Source organism: Corapipo altera, unplaced genomic scaffold (genome assembly GCF_003945725.1).
Source record: "Corapipo altera isolate COAL_440 unplaced genomic scaffold, ASM394572v1 110, whole genome shotgun sequence".
NCBI classification, from domain to species: domain Eukaryota; kingdom Metazoa; phylum Chordata; class Aves; order Passeriformes; family Pipridae; genus Corapipo; species Corapipo altera.
This window is the reverse complement of record NW_020884960.1, coordinates 1,397,594-1,417,280: the sequence shown is the minus strand read 5'-3', so window position 1 is coordinate 1,417,280 and position 19,687 is coordinate 1,397,594. Positions and strand designations below refer to the sequence as shown.

General features: G+C 42.6%; 1 protein-coding gene across 1 annotated transcript in view; it reads right to left on the bottom strand.

Annotated features, from left to right (window-relative positions):
- The window catches only part of RALGAPB (Ral GTPase activating protein non-catalytic beta subunit), a 64,012-nt gene that overhangs the window by 24,776 nt on the left and 19,549 nt on the right, over positions 1–19,687 (bottom strand). Inside the window, 10 exon segments of the mRNA XM_027664012.1 lie at positions 355–537; positions 2,893–3,026; positions 4,995–5,127; positions 5,310–5,374; positions 8,063–8,210; positions 8,459–8,573; positions 9,337–9,504; positions 10,862–11,063; positions 17,651–17,867; positions 17,978–18,126. Coding sequence (XP_027519813.1) covers positions 355–537; positions 2,893–3,026; positions 4,995–5,127; positions 5,310–5,374; positions 8,063–8,210; positions 8,459–8,573; positions 9,337–9,504; positions 10,862–11,063; positions 17,651–17,867; positions 17,978–18,126 — 1,514 coding nt within the window.

Below are 19,687 nucleotides of genomic sequence, written 5' to 3'. Positions count from 1 at the left end.
ATATATATTTTTTAAAATATATTTTTAAAATATATGTATATATATTTTAGCACATTTTAAAAAAATATATATTTTTAGTATATTTTTAAAATATATGTATATATATTTTAGCACATTTTAAAAATATATATATTTTTAGTACATTTTTAAAATATATGTATATATTTTTTAGTACATTTTTAAAAGATATATTTTTTAGTACATTTTTAAAAGATATATATTTTAAGTATATTTTTAAAAGATATATATTTTAAGTATATTTTTAAAATATATATATTTTAAAGTAAACCAAGAGTTTGGACACGAAAGGATCACAACTGCAGTGCTCAAAATCTGTGCAGCAGAGGCTCTGACCTTCTCATCCAGCATGTCGGGGTGCTCGGTGAGCCACACGCAGAGGCACTGGAACGCTGCCACGATCATGGAGTGCAGGTCCCGGGAGTGCAGCGGGGCCGGGCGGCTGCACTGGTACACGATGTAGCTGCACACGGAGCTGATCGCCCGCTTCCGATCACAGGGGTCCACCACCACCTTCACCTGGCCAAGCAAGGAGGACAGTGTGAGAATTCCTCCACAGAAATCTTCCAGAGAAGAAAGAAGTGCATTTTGAAATGCAGTTTTAAGAAACGGGAATAAGCAGTTGAGGTCTTTTATGATTACAGCTTAAAATTGTGGGTAAAATTATTTAAGCTGAAAGAAATGCTGCACTGAGGTGCCACCATATTGCATGACTTGGTTTTCAAGAGCAAGAGTGGTACCAACATGGTTTGATAAGAAATCAAATGCAAGCTGAATTTGCAGTATTGGAAATTTACTTTCAGCAAATGCCGCTTCTTCAGCTCTGGCAACCCATTCTGTATTTCTAAGAACCCACTCAAGTCTCTCTTGAGTGGGAGTCTCCCTTCCCAAAGGGCTTCATTCTGCTCAGACAACTTTCCCCTAGACATACTCTCAGCAGAGTAACTTTCACCAGTAGAAAAAGGAAAGCCACTCTCAGAGAAGCAGGCTGACAAAAAACCCATAACCCACTCCCCAAAACTCACTGCCAACACCCCTCTGGCTTCTCTCCCAGCTCAGGGCTGCAGGGAGGAAGGCTCCAGACCAGAGGGTCAGGAAACAGCCAGGCACAGTCATGACCGTGTGCATTATACAGCTAAAGAACTGTGACTCAGCACAGGAACAGCTGGATTTTTCCTACTCTGTAGCATCTGACTATGCCTTGTAGAGCTTTACTCATTCAGGCACACTTTTATCCAGGCAGGAAGGTGACAGCACTGGAGCCAGGCAGACGTACTCCACAAATGGGAGTGACAATTCAGAGCCCCGGGATTAAGGCAGTGTGTCCTTCAGAAGCCCAAGATCTATGGCAGAGTGTCCTCAAGATGAGCTTATGAAAGGCAGGTTCATGAACCTTCCAGGAAGTAGTATTTTTGACTTTCCCAAGTCCCACTGATAACCTGGTGCTGAACAGATATAAGCCAGGGCAGCCCCTCCCTGAGAAGGGCTTTGGGACTTGTCACCGCCAAAGGCACAAACAGAACAGGTTCCTTGCTGCAGTTCTGCACAAAGAGGTGATTTCTTTCTACCCACTTTGCTATGAAGGGGAAAAAGATCCCAGGGAAGAATTATTTCAGCTGCGTCAGAATTATTAAATATAATATTTAATATTAACCAGAGGAGGCATTTGAAAAGATAATATATTTCCACATTCCCATATCATTGCGAGAAGGAAAAAAAAAAAAGAAAGAAAACTTGGCTAAACCACCAAGCTGCAGAAACCCCTTGTTCTGTATGACACTCTTTAAGACCCCATAATATACATTAATTCATTGCAAACACTTTCAAATACATTCTTCAGCTCATGCTGCTGCAATAATAAATAAGCATTCAGTCCAACACAGTTCAGTGCTGACTTCACACTATAAAAACTGCCTGAGACATATTTCAAGGAGATCTGTTGAGTTCCTGTGGAAATATGACAGGAAAAGCTGAATTGTCATGCCAGGTTATCATGGTTGCTGTAAGTACACTAGACTTTTGCTTAACAAAGGTCATGAAGTCCAGCCTGGGGACAAGAGCCCTCAGGCAGAAAAGGGCATTTTGCTTCTCAACAGTTCTCTTCCTGTCCCCACCTAGTAGCTTTAGTTGTTATTCGTGTTGAATTAAGCAGCTGTGTGCAAAGCTCTGAAGAAGGTGGCACCTCCATATTAAAAATATGACATCTTTCTTCAAGCTCTAAAAACTATTTCCGAAATGAGGAGGAAGGGGAAAAGCAGGTACAATACAAAAAGGGGAGTAAAGTTGTTTAATTCCCTGGCATATTTGCCATCTGCCAACTAACATCACCAAAACCTCGTTTCCCAGTGGGGTTACAGATGGAACAGGACAGACCAGACTCCCAGCCAAGCAAAGTTACATCAAGTGGCTTACAGGAAGGTTGAAAACTGATGGCCCAGGGTCCTGCACTGACACTGCCTATTTAGTGGCAAGTGCTTCCTCAACTACGCAACGTAATATGGCAGATTGTGTAGAATAAAAAAGCAAAACAGAAACCAAAGCCAGACACAAGTGGGAATCCATGAGAAAGGTTAGGAGCCATCCAGCCAGCTCAACAAAACCTGCCAGAATCGTGCAGCAGAGCAGTGTGTCTGAACAGGCCATCCTGAGCAGCAGTTTCAGCCAAGAGGCACCCCCAGGGCACATGTCCTTTGAGTCACAGTGCATTTAAACTGGGAGAAAATGACCTACAATGCTGATTTTTCTGGTGCCCAAACAGAACATTTGCTGACAAACTCAGGCACAGAAATCTGTTTGATGTCCTGACTTTCACCCAAACAGGACTAAAACCACCCTGTGAGAAGGGGCCAGAGCACACCAAACTGCACCTCTCACCTTTGCCAGTCCAGAGAGCAGCTCCAGGGCAGCCAGAGAGATACTCATGTCCTGCCTCCACTGGGAGTTGAGCCTTTGGGTTACCAGGTGGATGCTGCGTATCAGCAGTCCAGCAGCTGTATCTGTATGAAGAGCTAGGATATAACCCCAAAACCACACCACAGGGAGGGAAAATAACTAAGCATTAGTGACAATAAGCAAAGCACAGGCACAAGGCAAAGCAGCCACAATACAGACATAAAATAAATCATACCCAACCCAGAATCTCAAAATTTGGTGACTTTTGCATAGGCTAACTCCCTCCTGTACACTCCAAGCATTACACAAACCCATTCAGACTAGCTAGCTCTATTTAATTTTTTCTTAAGGCATTTTGGATAATCCCAGTGCTCTGCTGCACTTCAGCAGCAGAACAGTCAGCTTCAGGTTTTGCTATTGTACTTAAATTGCTGTCATGTCTTGTAGTCTCAGAAAAATTTAGGCATTGGTAATGTATATTAAACATTAGTAATTGTATTGATGAACTAATAGAGCACATGTAATTTTAGATATTCGTGTCAGAAGTTAACCATTCCTTCCTTACCTAGTGTTAATCAAAAGCTGCACTAGGTTCAAGAGATGTGGATAATGAAAGAATCAGTGCTGGAGAAAGACAATTTTTTGTAACCTTTTACTCCCTTGAACCTTTAGCTCAAAATTAAAAAATAGAAAATGTTTTAAGTATCAGTTGTTCTCACTTCAAAATATTAGAAACATAAATACTACATGTATTTGTTAAAACCAAAGTATGTAAATTAATGTCAGAAACAAATAATTGCTCAATGACTAGTTATAAAGAGACATGAGAACTACGACAGCTAAGGTATATCCTTCCCAAAACTTAAATTAGCATATTAACCACTCAAGAGCTATGTTCAGTGTTACACCAGCAGCAGATTCAGGAGTCTGCTATGGCTAAACAGTTACAATAGATCATCTTGTCTTCAATTTTCTCTTGTCTGAAGCATCCAGTGGAAACACAAATTCTTTTCATAAATTCCTTACAACCTTACCTTCTGTGCACCGGAAATTTAAAAAATCCAATAAAAGGCATATGCTACAAAATATATTTCAAGTTATGTCATGGTTTGAAGACTGAGTAAGTCAAATATTTAGAAGATTTTTTTAATCTCACAAATGAATATTTTTACAAGCACTTGTCAGTGAAAACACCCATGAACAATTCAAATGGTGTGCTGAAAATTAGCAATTTGATAATTTCCAACAAAGAAATCCTGTAGGGAAAGCACCAACATGCTTATATGAATCCCCAGAATATACTGAAGCCTTTCCTGCTAATCTCCCCTCTCTTGTTGTTTATAAAACTAGATAAAAAAACCCACCACCAAACATTTTTGGTTGGTGAGGACAGAGTTGTCAACCGAGGCTACAGTATAATAAAAAGGTGACTTGTTCTCACATTTACTTGGCCAACATCAGTTAAACTGATGAAGACAAAAGTGCAAATGAACTTGCAGGATCTTGACATTCAGCCAGCTTACCACACACAGAGTTAGAACAACATAGATTTTTCTACAAAGAATCAAAAATGTACAGTACAAGACATAGCAAACTGAAGTTAATTACTAAATTCTCTTGTTATAACAAATGAGACATCACAAGCATTCTGCTTACTTGCTTTACAAAAAACAGAGTCCTTTAAATGTTTTTTTAAATGTGGTTTAAGAAAAGGTGCTGCAGAGGTCAGGTGAGCATTTGGAACGACACCAAAATGAAGAGATTAATTTACACTTGGTGTACATTTATCCCATTATTGTTGACAAAAACTAAGTGTCTTGAAAACATAAGTTAAAATAAAGCAGTTTGGAAACACGCTTTCCATAAGCTTTTACATTCTTATTTTGAAAATGTTAAGAGTCCTTTAGTAGGATTAAAACAACCACCAGAAGGGCACGAGAGCACAAATCGGCAGCACACAGATGGACTGTCCACCGGGGTTCACACCTGGGCACATCAATGGATTAGCCAGAAATGGAACAGAAAAACCCAGGCAGCATCATCCTGGCATACAGTGACAGGGTTTTCCAAAGAGCTGTCCTTACCATAGTCCCTCAGCAGGGCTTGTGCTGGCCGCTCGCTGTCGGGCGTCGTGGGCTCTGTGCTGCCACCGCTCGCGGTGCTGATGCCACTGTTGGTGCGACTGTGGCTTTTGAACAGGTTGTTTTCACCACCGTTCTGCAAAGGGAAAGGTAGTTTACAGGAGCTTTTTCTGATTAGAGTTCCTTATGCCAGCGGGTGCTCTCAGATACAGAAGATGATCAAACCTCAAGATGCTACCTGAGCTGCTTTCAGTAGCAGGTAAAGTGAGGGATGCATTCTTTCTGAAGAGGTAACTTAATAAACAAAGAAAAACTCACCGTTTCCATCTGACAGCCAATGGCTTCTAACAGTGCTGAATCCTGAACAATATTTAACATTGCACCTGTAAAACCAGATATCAGAAGGTAACTACAGACTGCAGTAGAACATTCACTGCTAAAATTTACAAAGAAGCACAGAAGGTCTAGCATAAAAGATAGTCACCCTGTTTTATAAAATCTCTTATTAAATCACAGGATTTGCTTCAGGGTTAGCCATTTGAAGCAGATGGAAGCTGCTTTCAGCTATTTTAAAAATGCTTTGAACACAGTCTAGAAAAGACTGAGAGGGATCTCATCAATACATATAAATATCTCAAGATATAAAAATAAATATGTCAAGAGGATGGTGCCAGACTCTATTCAGTGGCAGGACAAGGAATAATGGCCATAAAGTAAACCACAAGAAGTTCCACCTCAACATGAGGAAGAACTTTCCATAGAGGGTGGCAGAGCCCTGGAACAGGTACTCAGGGAGAACACAGAGTCTCCCTCTTTAGGGACATTCAAAAGCCACCTGGATGTGTTCCTGTGTAACCTGCCTTGGTGGACAGTTGCACTGGGTCCCTTGGACCCCAAGTATTCTGTGATAGTCTATCAAATTCCTCAGTTTGGAAGGATTCTGGTTTCACAGAAGGGCTGGAATGGTTCCTTGTCTCCCATCAGATTGTGCTCATATAAAAACTCAGGTGAAATTTAAGGATATGTATCAGAAGGCCAGTTCATAATCTGAGATGGCATACACTGAAATTCCCTCTACCTGGAAGTCTTCCCCAGCCTCTCACTTTCCATGCTATGTTTTCCAACAGTGACCAAAATACTGTATTCAAAAAGCTGAAGCTCTTAAGTGCAGGGGTCACCAACCCCACTGCATCTAAACGAGCAAGGAGGGAGTTTTCTCTTCAACCTTGGGAAAGATATAAGTGTAACACATTTAAATTAAAACTGTTGATCTGTTTTAGGTAAAATAAGGTGAACAGCCTGTATCTGTTTGGCAGCATCATCTCCAGATGATGAGGAAAGGAGTAAGGACATGGACCTGAAACAAGCTGACACTGACACATCTGGTAGCACCAGTTTTAGTTTTCTGCCTCTCTTCCCTGTCTCACCCAGCAATGAATATTTAGGAAGACACCACTTGCTCTATGAAGGGAAATGCCAGGACAAGGGGCAATGGCTTCCCACTGCCAGAGGGCAGAGTTAAATGGGATACTTGGAAGGAATTCTTCCCTGTGAGGGTGGGGAGGCCCTGGCACAGGTTGCCCAGAGAAGTTGTGGCTGCCCCATCCCTGGAAGTGTCCAAGGCCAGGTTGGACAGAGCTTGGAGCAACCTGGGTTAGTGGAAGGTGTCCCTGCTCATGGCAGGGGGTGGAACAAGATGGTCTTTAAGGTCCCTTCCAACCCAAACCATTCTGTGATCTATGAAATGCACAACTTGCTGTCAAACATTTAGTGGCAGCTGGAAACAGTGTTTTTGTTGAGAAGCTGGTGAACATGTGAGAATTTCTGGCTAAAATGGAGGTTCATGAATCCCCTCCAGCTAAAGCCAGCAGGAAATAACTTCATATATGGAAACAGGAGTTTCAGAAGAGGAATACGGGGGAGATGAACTGTGATGGACTAGTATGGGAATAATAATAGCAAAAATCCTGTTCAAGGCAGAGCACCTACCCAGCTGGCTGCAAACCAACTGGCTGTGAGGGGCACAGGACTGCATGGCTGGGTCTAACAGAGCATCGCCCTGTGGTGCCAGACGTGGCACTGGAGGTGGGGCAACCCTCAAAGCACCAATGCTCTGAGGGTCTCACTTGCAAACCAGGAGTATCCTCACCCCTTCATCAGCACTGGCTGCAAATCATTCTTTCAAATTACTCCACTCTAGTCTTCTGCTAGAAAAGAAACTTTCAGCTCCTGTAAGGTAACCTTCCAAAAGTCTTTGCACCCTGCGTTTCTTTCCTTTCCCTTAATTGCTCACATCATTTCCTTGCCCTCCCCTGGTAACCAGCTAGAGTCTCTGCCTCCCAGAACAAGGCACACTATTTTGCCTTTTTAAACAGACAACAGGGAAGTCGTAAGGACATCACGTTGAAAGAGAAAACTGGGGGAGAATAATAGGCAAGTACCTTTTTACTTGTCTGAAAATATTTAAGTTGATAGATTATGCACTACCCAAGGTTTTATCTTCTACTTCCTTTCTGAGTATTCAGCATGTTAATCCACTCTTTACTTCAAAGAACAGTTTGTTGCCAAACCGTGCACAGTGCATCTCCAGACTCTATTCAAAACTTTGGCTTTTGTCTGAGGATTTACACACTGCTAAACAAATGTCATCTGTATTTTGCCAGAGCTGGACTATCAGTCTCTGGTACTTCAATTTGTTTCTAGGTTGAACTATGCCAAAAACTAAGGTTTTCCTTGTAATGCATTAGTTGCGAATCCTTCCCAAAGTTAAAATGACAATTTTTCCTATTTCCATTCCTAGTTATGACTGACTTTTTATGCTAGGATGTGTTTTACTTTCCCCTCTACTTTTCAAGTACTACTCCACATCTGTAAAAAGAAAGAGATTTACAAAAACATGAGGCTTTTTAAGACATTTTCATAGTATGAGGGAGATTACAATATGACAACCTGCCAGGAATTTAAACCTTCTTCTTGCAAAGCAATACGTTACTAATAACCCATGTTATCCCAGGACAGATTAAGACAGACACTTCTACAACACAGTAAATAAATAAAAAAGTTGAAATAACCTAGTATCATTTGAGTGTTGTTGGGATCTGTTTCTGTTTGCAAAGCTCCTATAAGTATATTCACAAGCCTCAGCTTCAAGGACAGGAATGTTACTGGCTTATCATATGTTGAGCTGTCATCATTGCTGAATTTCCCTTCCAGGACAACCTGAAGGAAAAACACACTTATTTCAGTATCAATTAAAGATCACGTCAGCAGGGTATTGTTTCAAAAGTCAACATCCACAGCACCCATTGCTACTGAAAACCTGTAATATGGTCTTACTGTTCCCTCGGTCGCTGTAAGTGTTTCAGTGCCAAAGAGAACACCCAATACAACCCACAAACCATCAAATCCCACTCCAAAACAACAGGGAAAATAAAATGGAAATGCAAATAAAGTGATAAGTTTACTACCTCGGACTTTATTGTTCCAAAATGATGAGGAAGAGGCAACAGAGACAGCAAGATGTTAATGGAAGCTCTTCTTAGCTCTGTGGGGTTTACATAGATTTTAAACTTTGAGAGTTCTCTGCAAATCAAAGCATCACACAGTTAATCAACTTTTCACAGGAATCTGGAGCCAAATTTAATTAAGTTAAAATTAAATACACAGCCACCCAATGGTCTTAAGTAATTTGCAGTATGCAATGTAGCTGTTTCTTTCTAAGACCTATCCAAAAGAAGCACTGGCTCAGATTAAGGCCCAGCAGATAAATAATATTTTATGTATAACTTCAAACCAAAATGCAGTACCAAGACATAACACATGCATTGAAAAAGGCATTCAGAGAGTACTACTAAGTGCTTTACTTAGCAAAACATCCAGAAATCTATAAAGCTCTGACAAGTGAGGTTATATCTTCTGGTTTAAGAACCTACTCCAATTTCATCAGTTTAAATTATCAATTTTTCCATTTAACGTTGTGCACAATTACTCACTTATTGAATTCTCTGTAGCAACAGCCACTAATGAATATCTTGTGAAAGTTTAAAATCAGTAGGCTTTCAATATATTTGAGCTAAATCACTCCTTTTACCTATTCTTAAAGGTACTGCTTTCCATCCATGAATATGCAGCTACCAACTCACATATTACATTTAAAGAAAGCATTATTATTGCTTTAAAGAAAACTGCCTCAAATAAAATTGAAAATTTGAGCTTACACAGTGCTGCTATTATCATGCACTGTGAGCCCCACGTGGCAGAATTCCTTCAGTGAAACTACTCAGGAATGACAGAAGACAAACACCTCCTAACATCTGATGATGTTTATATGGAAACAGCAATTTACCTGTCAGGTAAAATAGTTTCAAGAGCCGAAATGAAGTAGGGAACCACGACATCGATTCCTTTCAGGTCACAGCAGAACAGAGGAGGGGAGTTTAGAATAACACTGGCAAGAACGGGGTGGCAAACGAAATCTGCTATCTGCAAACCCTGAATTAAAAGCATGTAAAATCTGACAAAGAAAGATAAAATTAAATTATTTGCATATAAAAACCAACAGAATCCCACACGAACAAGAATGCGCAGCCACTATTTGATCTTGTCTACATAAAATATAGTAAGTTCCAGAACCAGAGTTAGGAAATATTGATATGAGCATCCCCCCATGTTACTTTGGCACTGGCAAAAACACACCTGACCAGCTTAACAAGACCTTCCCAGATCACAGGTATTTCATGTGAAAAGCCAGGCAGCACAGTTTTACTGAAATCACTAACTTGTTGCAACACCCAGCCTGGGAGCTGTGCTGATACACCCAGCTGATTACTAACAGTGCTGGATCACCTGCTCCCCGCTACTCCCTTCCCATGTAAGGGTGGGAGTGGAACCTTGATTTTAACAAGAAAAATACTGAGAAATCTCAGGGGAAGTGGTGGACAGGACAAGAGACAGGATGTCAGGACAGCAATCTGGAAAATGAGACCAAACATAACCAACATAATCAATGAAAAAGCAGGAGCAGGAACTCGCTGTCCGCCATTCCAAGGCAGCTTCTGGCTAAAGAATACTTATACCTCCTTAGTTTTTTCAGAAGGCTTTCAGACCCAGAGGAGTCCCACTGACCAGGCAAGAGAAACATGAACTATCTATAAGCAAAATACTACAACATTCAAGATATAAAATTGTTCAGTCTTCTGGGAAGTTTTGATGCCATCTGGGAAAAATATACACAAACAGTTTGAGAGAATCATGATTTAAATTGACTCTCTGCCTTAGCCTTTGTTATCTTACTTACTAAAAATTTGGGAAGAACGTATACTATGATAGGCAAGACTGCCTTATTTTATTAGAAACAAAACTGAACACAGAGGCAGTTCAAACACAACTGTTTCAAATAATTCCCACATTTCAATATTCGAAGGGTGATAAATAAGCAACCACAAAAAACCAAACCCAGTGTTGTAGTACTTGACAACACAAGATCCTCTGTGGTCTAATAAAGTGTACAAAGTCTCATGTCTGCACACTTTTTCCATCTGAACAATATTCAGTGACAGATTAAACAAAAATAGAAATACAAGAGGCAAGAAAGTGCCAAAGAAAATGTTCCTTCCAGCTGGAGGCACACTTTAAGAGACTCCCCTTCAACTGGAACTTGAAGAAAACCCAATGAAAATCAGCATCATGAGAATGCAAGAGGAGACCAGCACTGGGGTTAGCCAGAAATAGCACCTCCAGCCTCTGAAGGCCAACCTGGTGTTTTTTGAACTGGCATCACGGGATTTGGACAGCAGCAGAATGCTGTTTACTGGGAATTAATCTGCACCACGAAGTCACACCAATAAAGCAACTGGAAGGTAGGTTAGTACCGGGATAGGTAAGCTGGCAATATTTCCTCCCCAGTCTTCTTGCTACAAAATATCCTACACAGTGTCCCGCATGCCTCTGCCCTTCCTGCTTCATAGTTGTCTGGGAATTCACTCGCATCAAACATGGGGTTGGAAGCCATAGTGTCTGTGGACATTTGGGATCCTTTCCGGCGGAACTCCACACTAGCTTGGGTTGCTATAGCTGGGAAGAGAAAAAACAGCATTTCACTGTGTGTGCCAATGTACAGAACAGGCTCATGGGATCCGGGACACAAAGATCACGTCCAATTTAGTAGTTAACATGAAGCTGTTAGTTCACTGTATTTCAGCCAGCGCCTCTGTTCAGGAAGCATTTTTGGGTGTAACTAACTTTTTTGCTCTGTAAGGATGACAACAACTGACCTTCATATGCTGGAGACTGACCCTTCCTTTCTGCTGGGAAGAGTAAGATTATATCCAGTATTAGCTTCCTACCCTCTCTGGAGGACAAGGATCTCCCTCACCTAGTTCTCGTCCCCACAACAATGAAGTGCCACTTTGCCCTCCTGCCTTGAAAAAAAATCCCCAAAATTTAGATGGTGCCATTACTATGACCTCCAAGGAAGTGCTTAATTTCCAGCTGGCCAACTCATCTCATGCTGCTCTGAACATCAACCCAAAAAATCTAAGGACCCATAAGAGAAAAGGAAGGTTGTAGAACCCACTCTCCTAATTCGGTGTCCCTCTCCTCACATGACCACTGAAAGTGCCAAGTAAGTATGAGGTTACGAGAGCCCCCAGACAGCAGCTACAGGGGCTGGCCCACTCCTGCCCCTGTCCCACAGCAGCCCCTGGGGAGCCCCTGTGACCTAACGGGGACACGGCTCTGCCAGCTCTGTGCTCGCTCCTGCAGGGCAGTTCTGCCAATCCACCCCAAACCAGGTCTTCCTACAGAGATTTCTGGTCCCCCTTTCACACAGTGTCATGTGGGTGCGAGACCACTCGCTCTGCAGGCTCCATCCTTTCTTCCAGAATGGCAGCCAAAACAAAACATATATTGCACTCAATGGGATTTTTTTTTTAATTTTTTTTTTGTCTTTTCCTTGGACAACTTCACTCTAGGATTACTAATATCAGAAAGAGTGCCTTCTTATTTTTAGCTAAGACTCTACGGATTTTCAAAATTTCTGTAACTACAAAAGCAAAGAGCAGACAATGTGTGCTCCTGACACATTGGCATAAGAGAACTTCCTCTGTCTCAACTCTGGGACACTGGGGGAACAGCAGGTTCACAGTCAGCCTTGCAAACAAAGGCGTGTTAACACTTTGGCAGTTGGAATACCTGATAATTTACAGATAGTGGTTTTTTTGTTTTATTTTTTAAAGGAAATGTCTTAATGACAAGTGTCTACTCTGAATTTTTGTCCTCAAATTTGGCATTTAACCTATGGTTACCTTGCAAATTTTCATGACGTAAGTAGCAAATAATCACAAATCTTTATGCATCTTCCCATGAGCCATTTTTTTGTCCTAAATAAGCTATCCAGCAATATACTGTAGTTGGAAAAAAACACTACATGCACAATGCATACAAATCAAACACTAGGTCTGTAAAATAAGCTTTAAGTAAAAAAAACATGGTTAGTGCAAAGTCCTGAAATTCATGACATGATCACAGACTAAAGTACAGAAAAGATGGGACTGATTCAGGCAGATTAATTTGCTTTTGCCAACAATCCTCCCCATTGAAAAAACACACACAAAAAAAATTACTTGTCTTTTTCAAGTAAAAGTGCAAAAGCTACAAGAGACGATGAGCATGAATTTACAAATAAAATATGGGATTATGGAAAAAGAAAAGCATGACAGCAATTAAGGAAAAGCTACTGGTTCCTACTTACAAGATTTATAAGAAAGAAGAATTTGGATAAAAGATGCTGCAAGATAATAGAAATAAAATGGAAACAAATCAAAGGACAGCAGTAGTTATAAAATACTTTTAAGATGGTGAAATTGTAATATAAGTTAAGAAGCTTTTAGCTTTTTTAAAAAATAGATTAAAAGCTTTATGATACAGCAAGCTCGTTAAACACATAGGAAATTGGCATTCAGGTCCAAAATTATGGTTTTGAAAGTACCATGCAAAACAATGAACAAAAAGTTACAAAATACTACTAAGATTTACAGCTGTTCATATCTATGTACATCCATTCTTTAACAGGCTGTATTAACCCTTCCCAGCTCACAGACCTGTCCCCGTGTCACACTGCACATGGAGCATACACAAGGCTATCCTAGGGCTCCTGTGACTTGGGGTATGTCTTGCAGGGGGGCAGTACTTACCTGCAGTCTCCTCACAGCAGTACTGCTGCTTCCAAACCACGAGATCGTGACAGTGTTACAGCTCCCACTGCCCTAAGCCAAGCCGCTAACAACCAAAATACCCAAGCATGCCTCCCCTGACCCCCAGCTCCACCAACAACCTTCCAAAGCAGAAACAAAAGGTAGCACACTCCCAGAAACACCAACATCTTAATCAATGTCCAGAGAAAGAAGAGAGGAAAGACTCCAGCTGCCAGGTACCAGGCACCACCTGGCAAGAGTGGTCAGACCAACTGGCAGGGTCAGACCAACACCCACCACCGAGCCCCTCAGCAGCAATCAAGATGTCTCTAGCCAGGGCTGCTTGGAGTTTGCTCCTAGAACCCCAGAAACATTCTCTGGGATGTTAATGACAGGAGGGCCAGAGGAGATGAGGGTACACCCCAAGACTCCCCCACTGCCAACAGCACTTGGGTGACACCAGCAACACAGCAAGGTGTCTCCTTCAGCTGCCATAAACCACAGAGCTGGCAGGCTGTGACCAACCGCTTTAGGGACAAGGACTGAGAGCGAGCCCATCGGACTGGAAGATTCAGTTGCTGAAATGCTGGCACAAGGTACTCATGAGTGTCTCCCAATTCTCAAAGGCTGAGGACAGCAACAGCACACACCGTATGGCCAAGATGGTCTGAAACACATCCTGCCACTGGAGCTGCACTTGGCACAGGCACACACACCCCAGAGATCATTCTCAGGTCAACCTCATACAAGCTCCCTAGCAAATTTCTTATGAAGGTGTTTTCTATCACAGGGATCATTCAACCTACAGTATCAGCTACATAAATACCATCCACCCATCTTATTCTAAAGACTATGGAATCAGGATCCAGCTGCTTTCAAACCACCTATGCATTTTTCAACCGGTCATTTTTACTCTCTCACAACAACACAGTGATGTTTATCAGCTGCCCACCATAAAGCCATAAAGGTCTGGGTACAGAAACCAAAACCTGATAAGGTCACTCAAGGCCCAAAAGCATCACGCCAATGATGGCAAAATCATCACTCTGCTTCAGAATCCAAACATTGACACAGGACTACCTTGAAGGACCTTGAAAGAGCAAACAGGACAACTGCTTTCCAGGTGATAACCTCCACAAGCACTCAGCCATATACAGATGACCTCCAGCTAATCTTTAGAGAGAGAACAATTCTCTCTTCCCGAAGAGAGACAGACTAAACCACAAATGTGGAACACTTATGTCTCTCCTGAATCGAGTCAGGGTTGCTACAAGAAGTTCACTATGAAGATGACAGAAAATTGAACAAGAGTGGGGCAACAGTTAACCTGACAGAACCAGAAGAGTTGAGACTGGAGGGGCCTCTGGAGATTATATAGTCAGCCCTCCCCAGTAAAGCAAGGCCAAGTAGAGCAAGTTCAGTCACCCTTCCACCCATTCAGATAGTTTTCCTTCTCAAGACCTACAAAAAGCTGGACATTTTTCTACCGATCAATTTTTGTGACTTCCTTTCTGGAGGTTAAAGAGTTCCAGAGGTAAGACATGAGGCCCTGGGACAAAAAAAAAACAAAACACGGTAGAGGAGTACTCACTCACATGAGCCTTGATCAACTGCTCTTTACTACCTAAAGCTCATCAAAAAGATGTGTGCTGCAAGATGGGAGAAGGATGATGTGCTTGGCCATGTGAGTCATCAAGGTTTGTTTAAAAGTACCAAACCAAATTCTGAACTAGAGCTTGAGACCACAGGGTTACCTGCCAGGCACTGTACTGAGCTCATGGCAATCAGGTCATAGGGGTCCTCACTGAGAATGCGCAGGGCGACAGAAGAGGAGCAAGAAACTCTAGAAAATGCAGCATTCCCGAGAGGTGTCCCAGGGCACTGGGTCTCTGCAGGACCAAGGAACAAGCTGTAACACAACAGTTCACCTCCTTTTGAAAAGTGGTTCTCAGTCCTCCAGATAGCAGTGAAACACAGAAGCCACAGACAGCCAACAGAGAAGGAATTCTTAATCGCATGGGATTGAAACAAAGAGAACATTAGCAGGGTTTTTTAAAGCTGCTGAGATCTTATACAGCTGCAGTTCCAGAACTAAAAAAAAATAGTGCTTGTGGGCCAGTGGGAGACAACACTACATGGCAAAGTTGATTGTAAGTGCAGACATTTCCCAAGCATAAAATATTTGAAGCACTCAAAAATAACAGTGCCTCCTGAAGCTAATGCCAAGATTATCAACAGCAGTGTCAAACACAGTAAGAATATTCCAGCTAGTGGCTAAAGCATCATGGCTACAAAGGGGAACAGATGGACCATGACATACAGGAATAGCCCAACTACAGCCATAAAGCATCAGATTTTGTTTGACCTCTTTCCTAAGGGTAGGGACTGTGGCAGCTAAATGTCCCTTCCCTGTCCCCCTCCTCCTTCAAGCCACATTTACACTGGGCAGCATGAGCAAAGGCAGGTGGATGGGCACAATGTGCAGATCTGATCACTCATCATCCAGCACAGCATCTCCTGCCTTACGCTCTTCGAGGAGGAAAACACTTCACTTGGATGCATCAGGATTCACAGAGCAGACTCCCAGAACAGAAACTTCTCAATTTGGATTTAAACCTCATTAAAAAGACACTGATGCTTCAAGTCAGAAGAAACTGCAGGGGCCTGGCCTTTTATATGTCTTGGTGAATTTTCCCATCTCAAGCAAAGGCTGAGCAAAAGGATAAACTAGACAACCAGAGTTTGGGGCCTCTCTATAGAGTTCCAGCTGTATGGGTCCATCTTCAGTTCTCTCTCCTTCCCCTAGCCCACTACAGCACTGTTGTGACCAGTGACCAGTACCTTCCACAGCAGCAACAACACCCTGGAAAGGCAGCAGGTACTTGACTAATTTCTGTAAGTTAATTCTGTCTTCCAAATCGCTAGAAAAGCCAGGACATGACAGAGACAGTTTCGTGGGACTCCACTGCTAATACACAGCAGATCACATGACATGCAAAGACTGGTCTCACTATGGACAGCTCAGAAGAGCACAGAGAAGGAACGGAATCGATTCCAAACAGCTGTCTCTAGTTTCCCGAAAGCCACTAAATCCCTGTAAGGCTGGCAACATGACAATTTTCTGACTGCTGTTAGGTGACTTAAGACACTGCAATACAAATAGAAGACCCTGGAACCCCTTCAAGGAAGTCAATCCTTTTGATTTTGGATGTCTGTGTACTTCTGCCAGCATCACAACACCTCTGTTTACAGCTGGCACTGTTGCATAAGCAGCATCTCAGCTGACATCCTTCCGAGTTTAAGTACTTCATTAAAAATGCTCAAGAAACAGGTTGTGTCAAAATTGAAATGATCCCATCAATCTGAAAAGAACTAAATGCAGAAATACACTAAATGTATATGCAAGTGAACATACCCTCAAAGATGCTTTTCTCCTTCCTAAGCTCAGCTATTTCCCTAGTCAGATGTTAGAGGCCTTCTACAGAGAGACTCCAACCTCCTGTCACAGAAATCCACAATGAACACTTTCAAAAACTATGTGCTACATACCTAAAAATACTTTTAGAAGATTCCAAATCCTAAACCTCCACACAGAGATTTGACACAACAAAAAAGAAAGATCACCAGTTTAACTGGTGCTGTCAAGTTCCACTATACATTCAACTTGCTACAACAAACCTCAATCCCCTATTTTTCTTAGGCCAGTGAGCTCCTGATAGATTGATCAATAGATCTCTTGGAAGAGTTTAGCAGACATTCAAAATACCAAGGAACAGGGAAAATGTAAGGAGAAAGATTATTCTTTTCTGAATATTATCACTAAAAGTAAGATGATAGCTCAAAAGTCTCTCTGAGCAGAGCACTAATTCTGCTGTGATATCTCAAAACATCCGTTCTCACGGGAGACAAAATAAGTTTAGCAGTTAAGGGCTGAAGACAATCAAGGTATCAAGTCATTTAGGGAAACACACAGCAACCATCACTGAAAGGCAGCAAATTCACTTGCTATTTTAAGAATTCCTGTTTTCACAACGCTCTCCAAAACCAAGGAGAAGTAGCACTTTGTGCAGTAACTGGAGGGATGTTTGACAATTTTTTAAACACGAAAGAGTCACTACAGAAACTTGCTATTACTCGTAGATACTCAAGATTTCAAATTAAGAAGTGGAATCCTACCACATGATCTCCTTCACTTAATAACATTTTCCCCACAACCATAATTAGGAGTGCCATGCTTGTTAGAGCAAGAGAGTATTTAATAGTAAAAAGTAAGGGGTTTCTTTAAACTTTGAAACCCCCAAACACCTGCTCAGCTAATAGCAGCTGCTGGCTCAGCCAGGAGGCGTTAACCACAACAGAGCACTTCAGATTTTACTTTTTTTTTATTATGCATGTGTTAATCTTGCAGGTAGGAAATGTCAATAAAACAAGGAAAAAAGTGTACATATATTTTTCAGTAATATTTACCAGTCATGCTGCTGTCTCTGTTTATTCCATTATGAAGTTTACAGTGAACAAACGCTGCATCAAATAACCACGATCCAAAGAGGTTCAAAATGCTGTTAACCTTTGGCCTGCGAGGAGCTGGTAGTGGCCGTGGCTCAGAGCTTGTCTGGTTTGGGCTGGAGAGTGGAGAAGTAGAGGAGGGTTGGTGCTGCACTTTTGAAGTATGTGCGGTAGTTACCTATTTGAACAGAAGAACAGATCAGCTCCTAGAAGCAAGGAAATTCCTTCCTCTAACTGAGGAAGCTATCCAAAGGGTCAGCTACTCAAACAGAGAGCAGGAGCTCTTACAGTGCTGGTTTTCATGGTGGCTTTGTTCACAGTCACGGCGCGGTGCCGGCGGTTGTGCGGCGGGGTGGTGTTGGTGGCGGTGTTCTGGGGCATGCTCAGCCTGTTCACGGGTGTGGGCGGCGCGCTGTCCGACCGCGGCCGGGAAATGCCTGGGGGGCCACAAACACAGCAGCCTGTCAGCAACAGCCCACGGGCTCACACCCGCCACGGCACGGGCAACAGCCACGCCTGGCCCTGCCCCCCAGAACGGCAGCAGTAAGGAAAATACCTCTCTCTTTTTACTGTTAGCAGAAATAAAAGCACAAGCAAATGAAAACAGTGATCACCATCAGATAAGCAAGACACCAAAGGACCTCACGCTTAAGGCTGTGGGAAATGACACATGGGAGGAACCAGTCTAGAAGCAGGGACAGGAGCAAGGTTCACCTGCCAAAGCCAATTTCACAGCTCTCTCCTGCCAAAGTTCAGATGCATCTCACCTTTGCCTTTCTTTCCCAATCATACCTCCCCCACCCTTTCTAAGACATGTCTGAGATGTCTGGCCCTTAAAGCCACCTTAGCTCACTAATTAAGATGAAACCCATCCACCACACAGCTTTCTGCTGGGTTTCAGCTGAATCAGCTGCTGAACAGTCAAATACTAAGTCAGTACATGAGATAGGGTAAGAAAGCCAAGCAAGCTATAATATTTCTGGTAGCAGCAGGACATTAGACCAGTTTTTACCCAGCTTCAGGGAAATACTCATGGTGTACACAGTTATTCCTCCCAGTCAGAATCAGAACTCAACGTCTGCAAAACTTAAAAGTGACAAACACCACTTCTGCCCATTTTAATGAGTACCAACACTCTCACATCCTGTCTGAAGAATGAAGTAGGGAAGAGCAGTGTAGGTACATACCATGGAGAGCAAGACAAAAACCATGTGCTTTAGCACCTGTGACAGAAGGCAATGAACTCTCTCATCAGCCTTTGCTGAAGGGGTTTCTGCAGCTTCAAAGTCTGCCTGAGCACACCTTCCCATCCACACCTACAGCCTGAATTTAATTTCACTGAGAGCTCTCCTGTGCCTGAATGCATGGTAGTCTCCAGTCTCCGTACTCCACATGGGCTATTCTCTGGGATGCTATTGCTCTGGGTGCTTCACCTTCCTACATGGCATCTTCTTAAGTCTGAAGTGTCCAATTCACAGAACCATAGAATGGTTTGGATCATCAAGTCCAACCCCCTGCCATGGACAGGGACAGTTTCCACTAGCCCAGGTTGCTCCAAGCTCTGTCCAACCTGGCCCTGGACACTTCCATGGATAGGGCAGTCACAGTTTCTCTGGGCAACCTGTGCCAGGGCCTCACCACCCTCAGCGCAAGAATTGCTTCCCAATATCCCATGTAACCCTGCCCTCTGTCTGTGGGAAGCCATTTCCCCTTGTCCTGTCACTCCAGGCCCTTGTCCAAAGTCCCTCTCCAGCTCTCTTGGAGCCCCTTTAGTCTGAAAGCACCTCTAAGGTCTCCCTGAAGCCTTCTCTTCTGCAGGCTGACAGTCTCATTCCACAGCCAGGGTGTTTTCTAAAACCATTTATGCATCTGCTCGACTCTCCTGCAGTCTCACAGCAGCTCATGCTTCTGGCAGATGACATTTGCACACATTTAAGCAAAAAAGCAGTTGGAGAGAGGCAGCTCTTCAGAGTTTACAATGGCATCTTTCCACCAAAG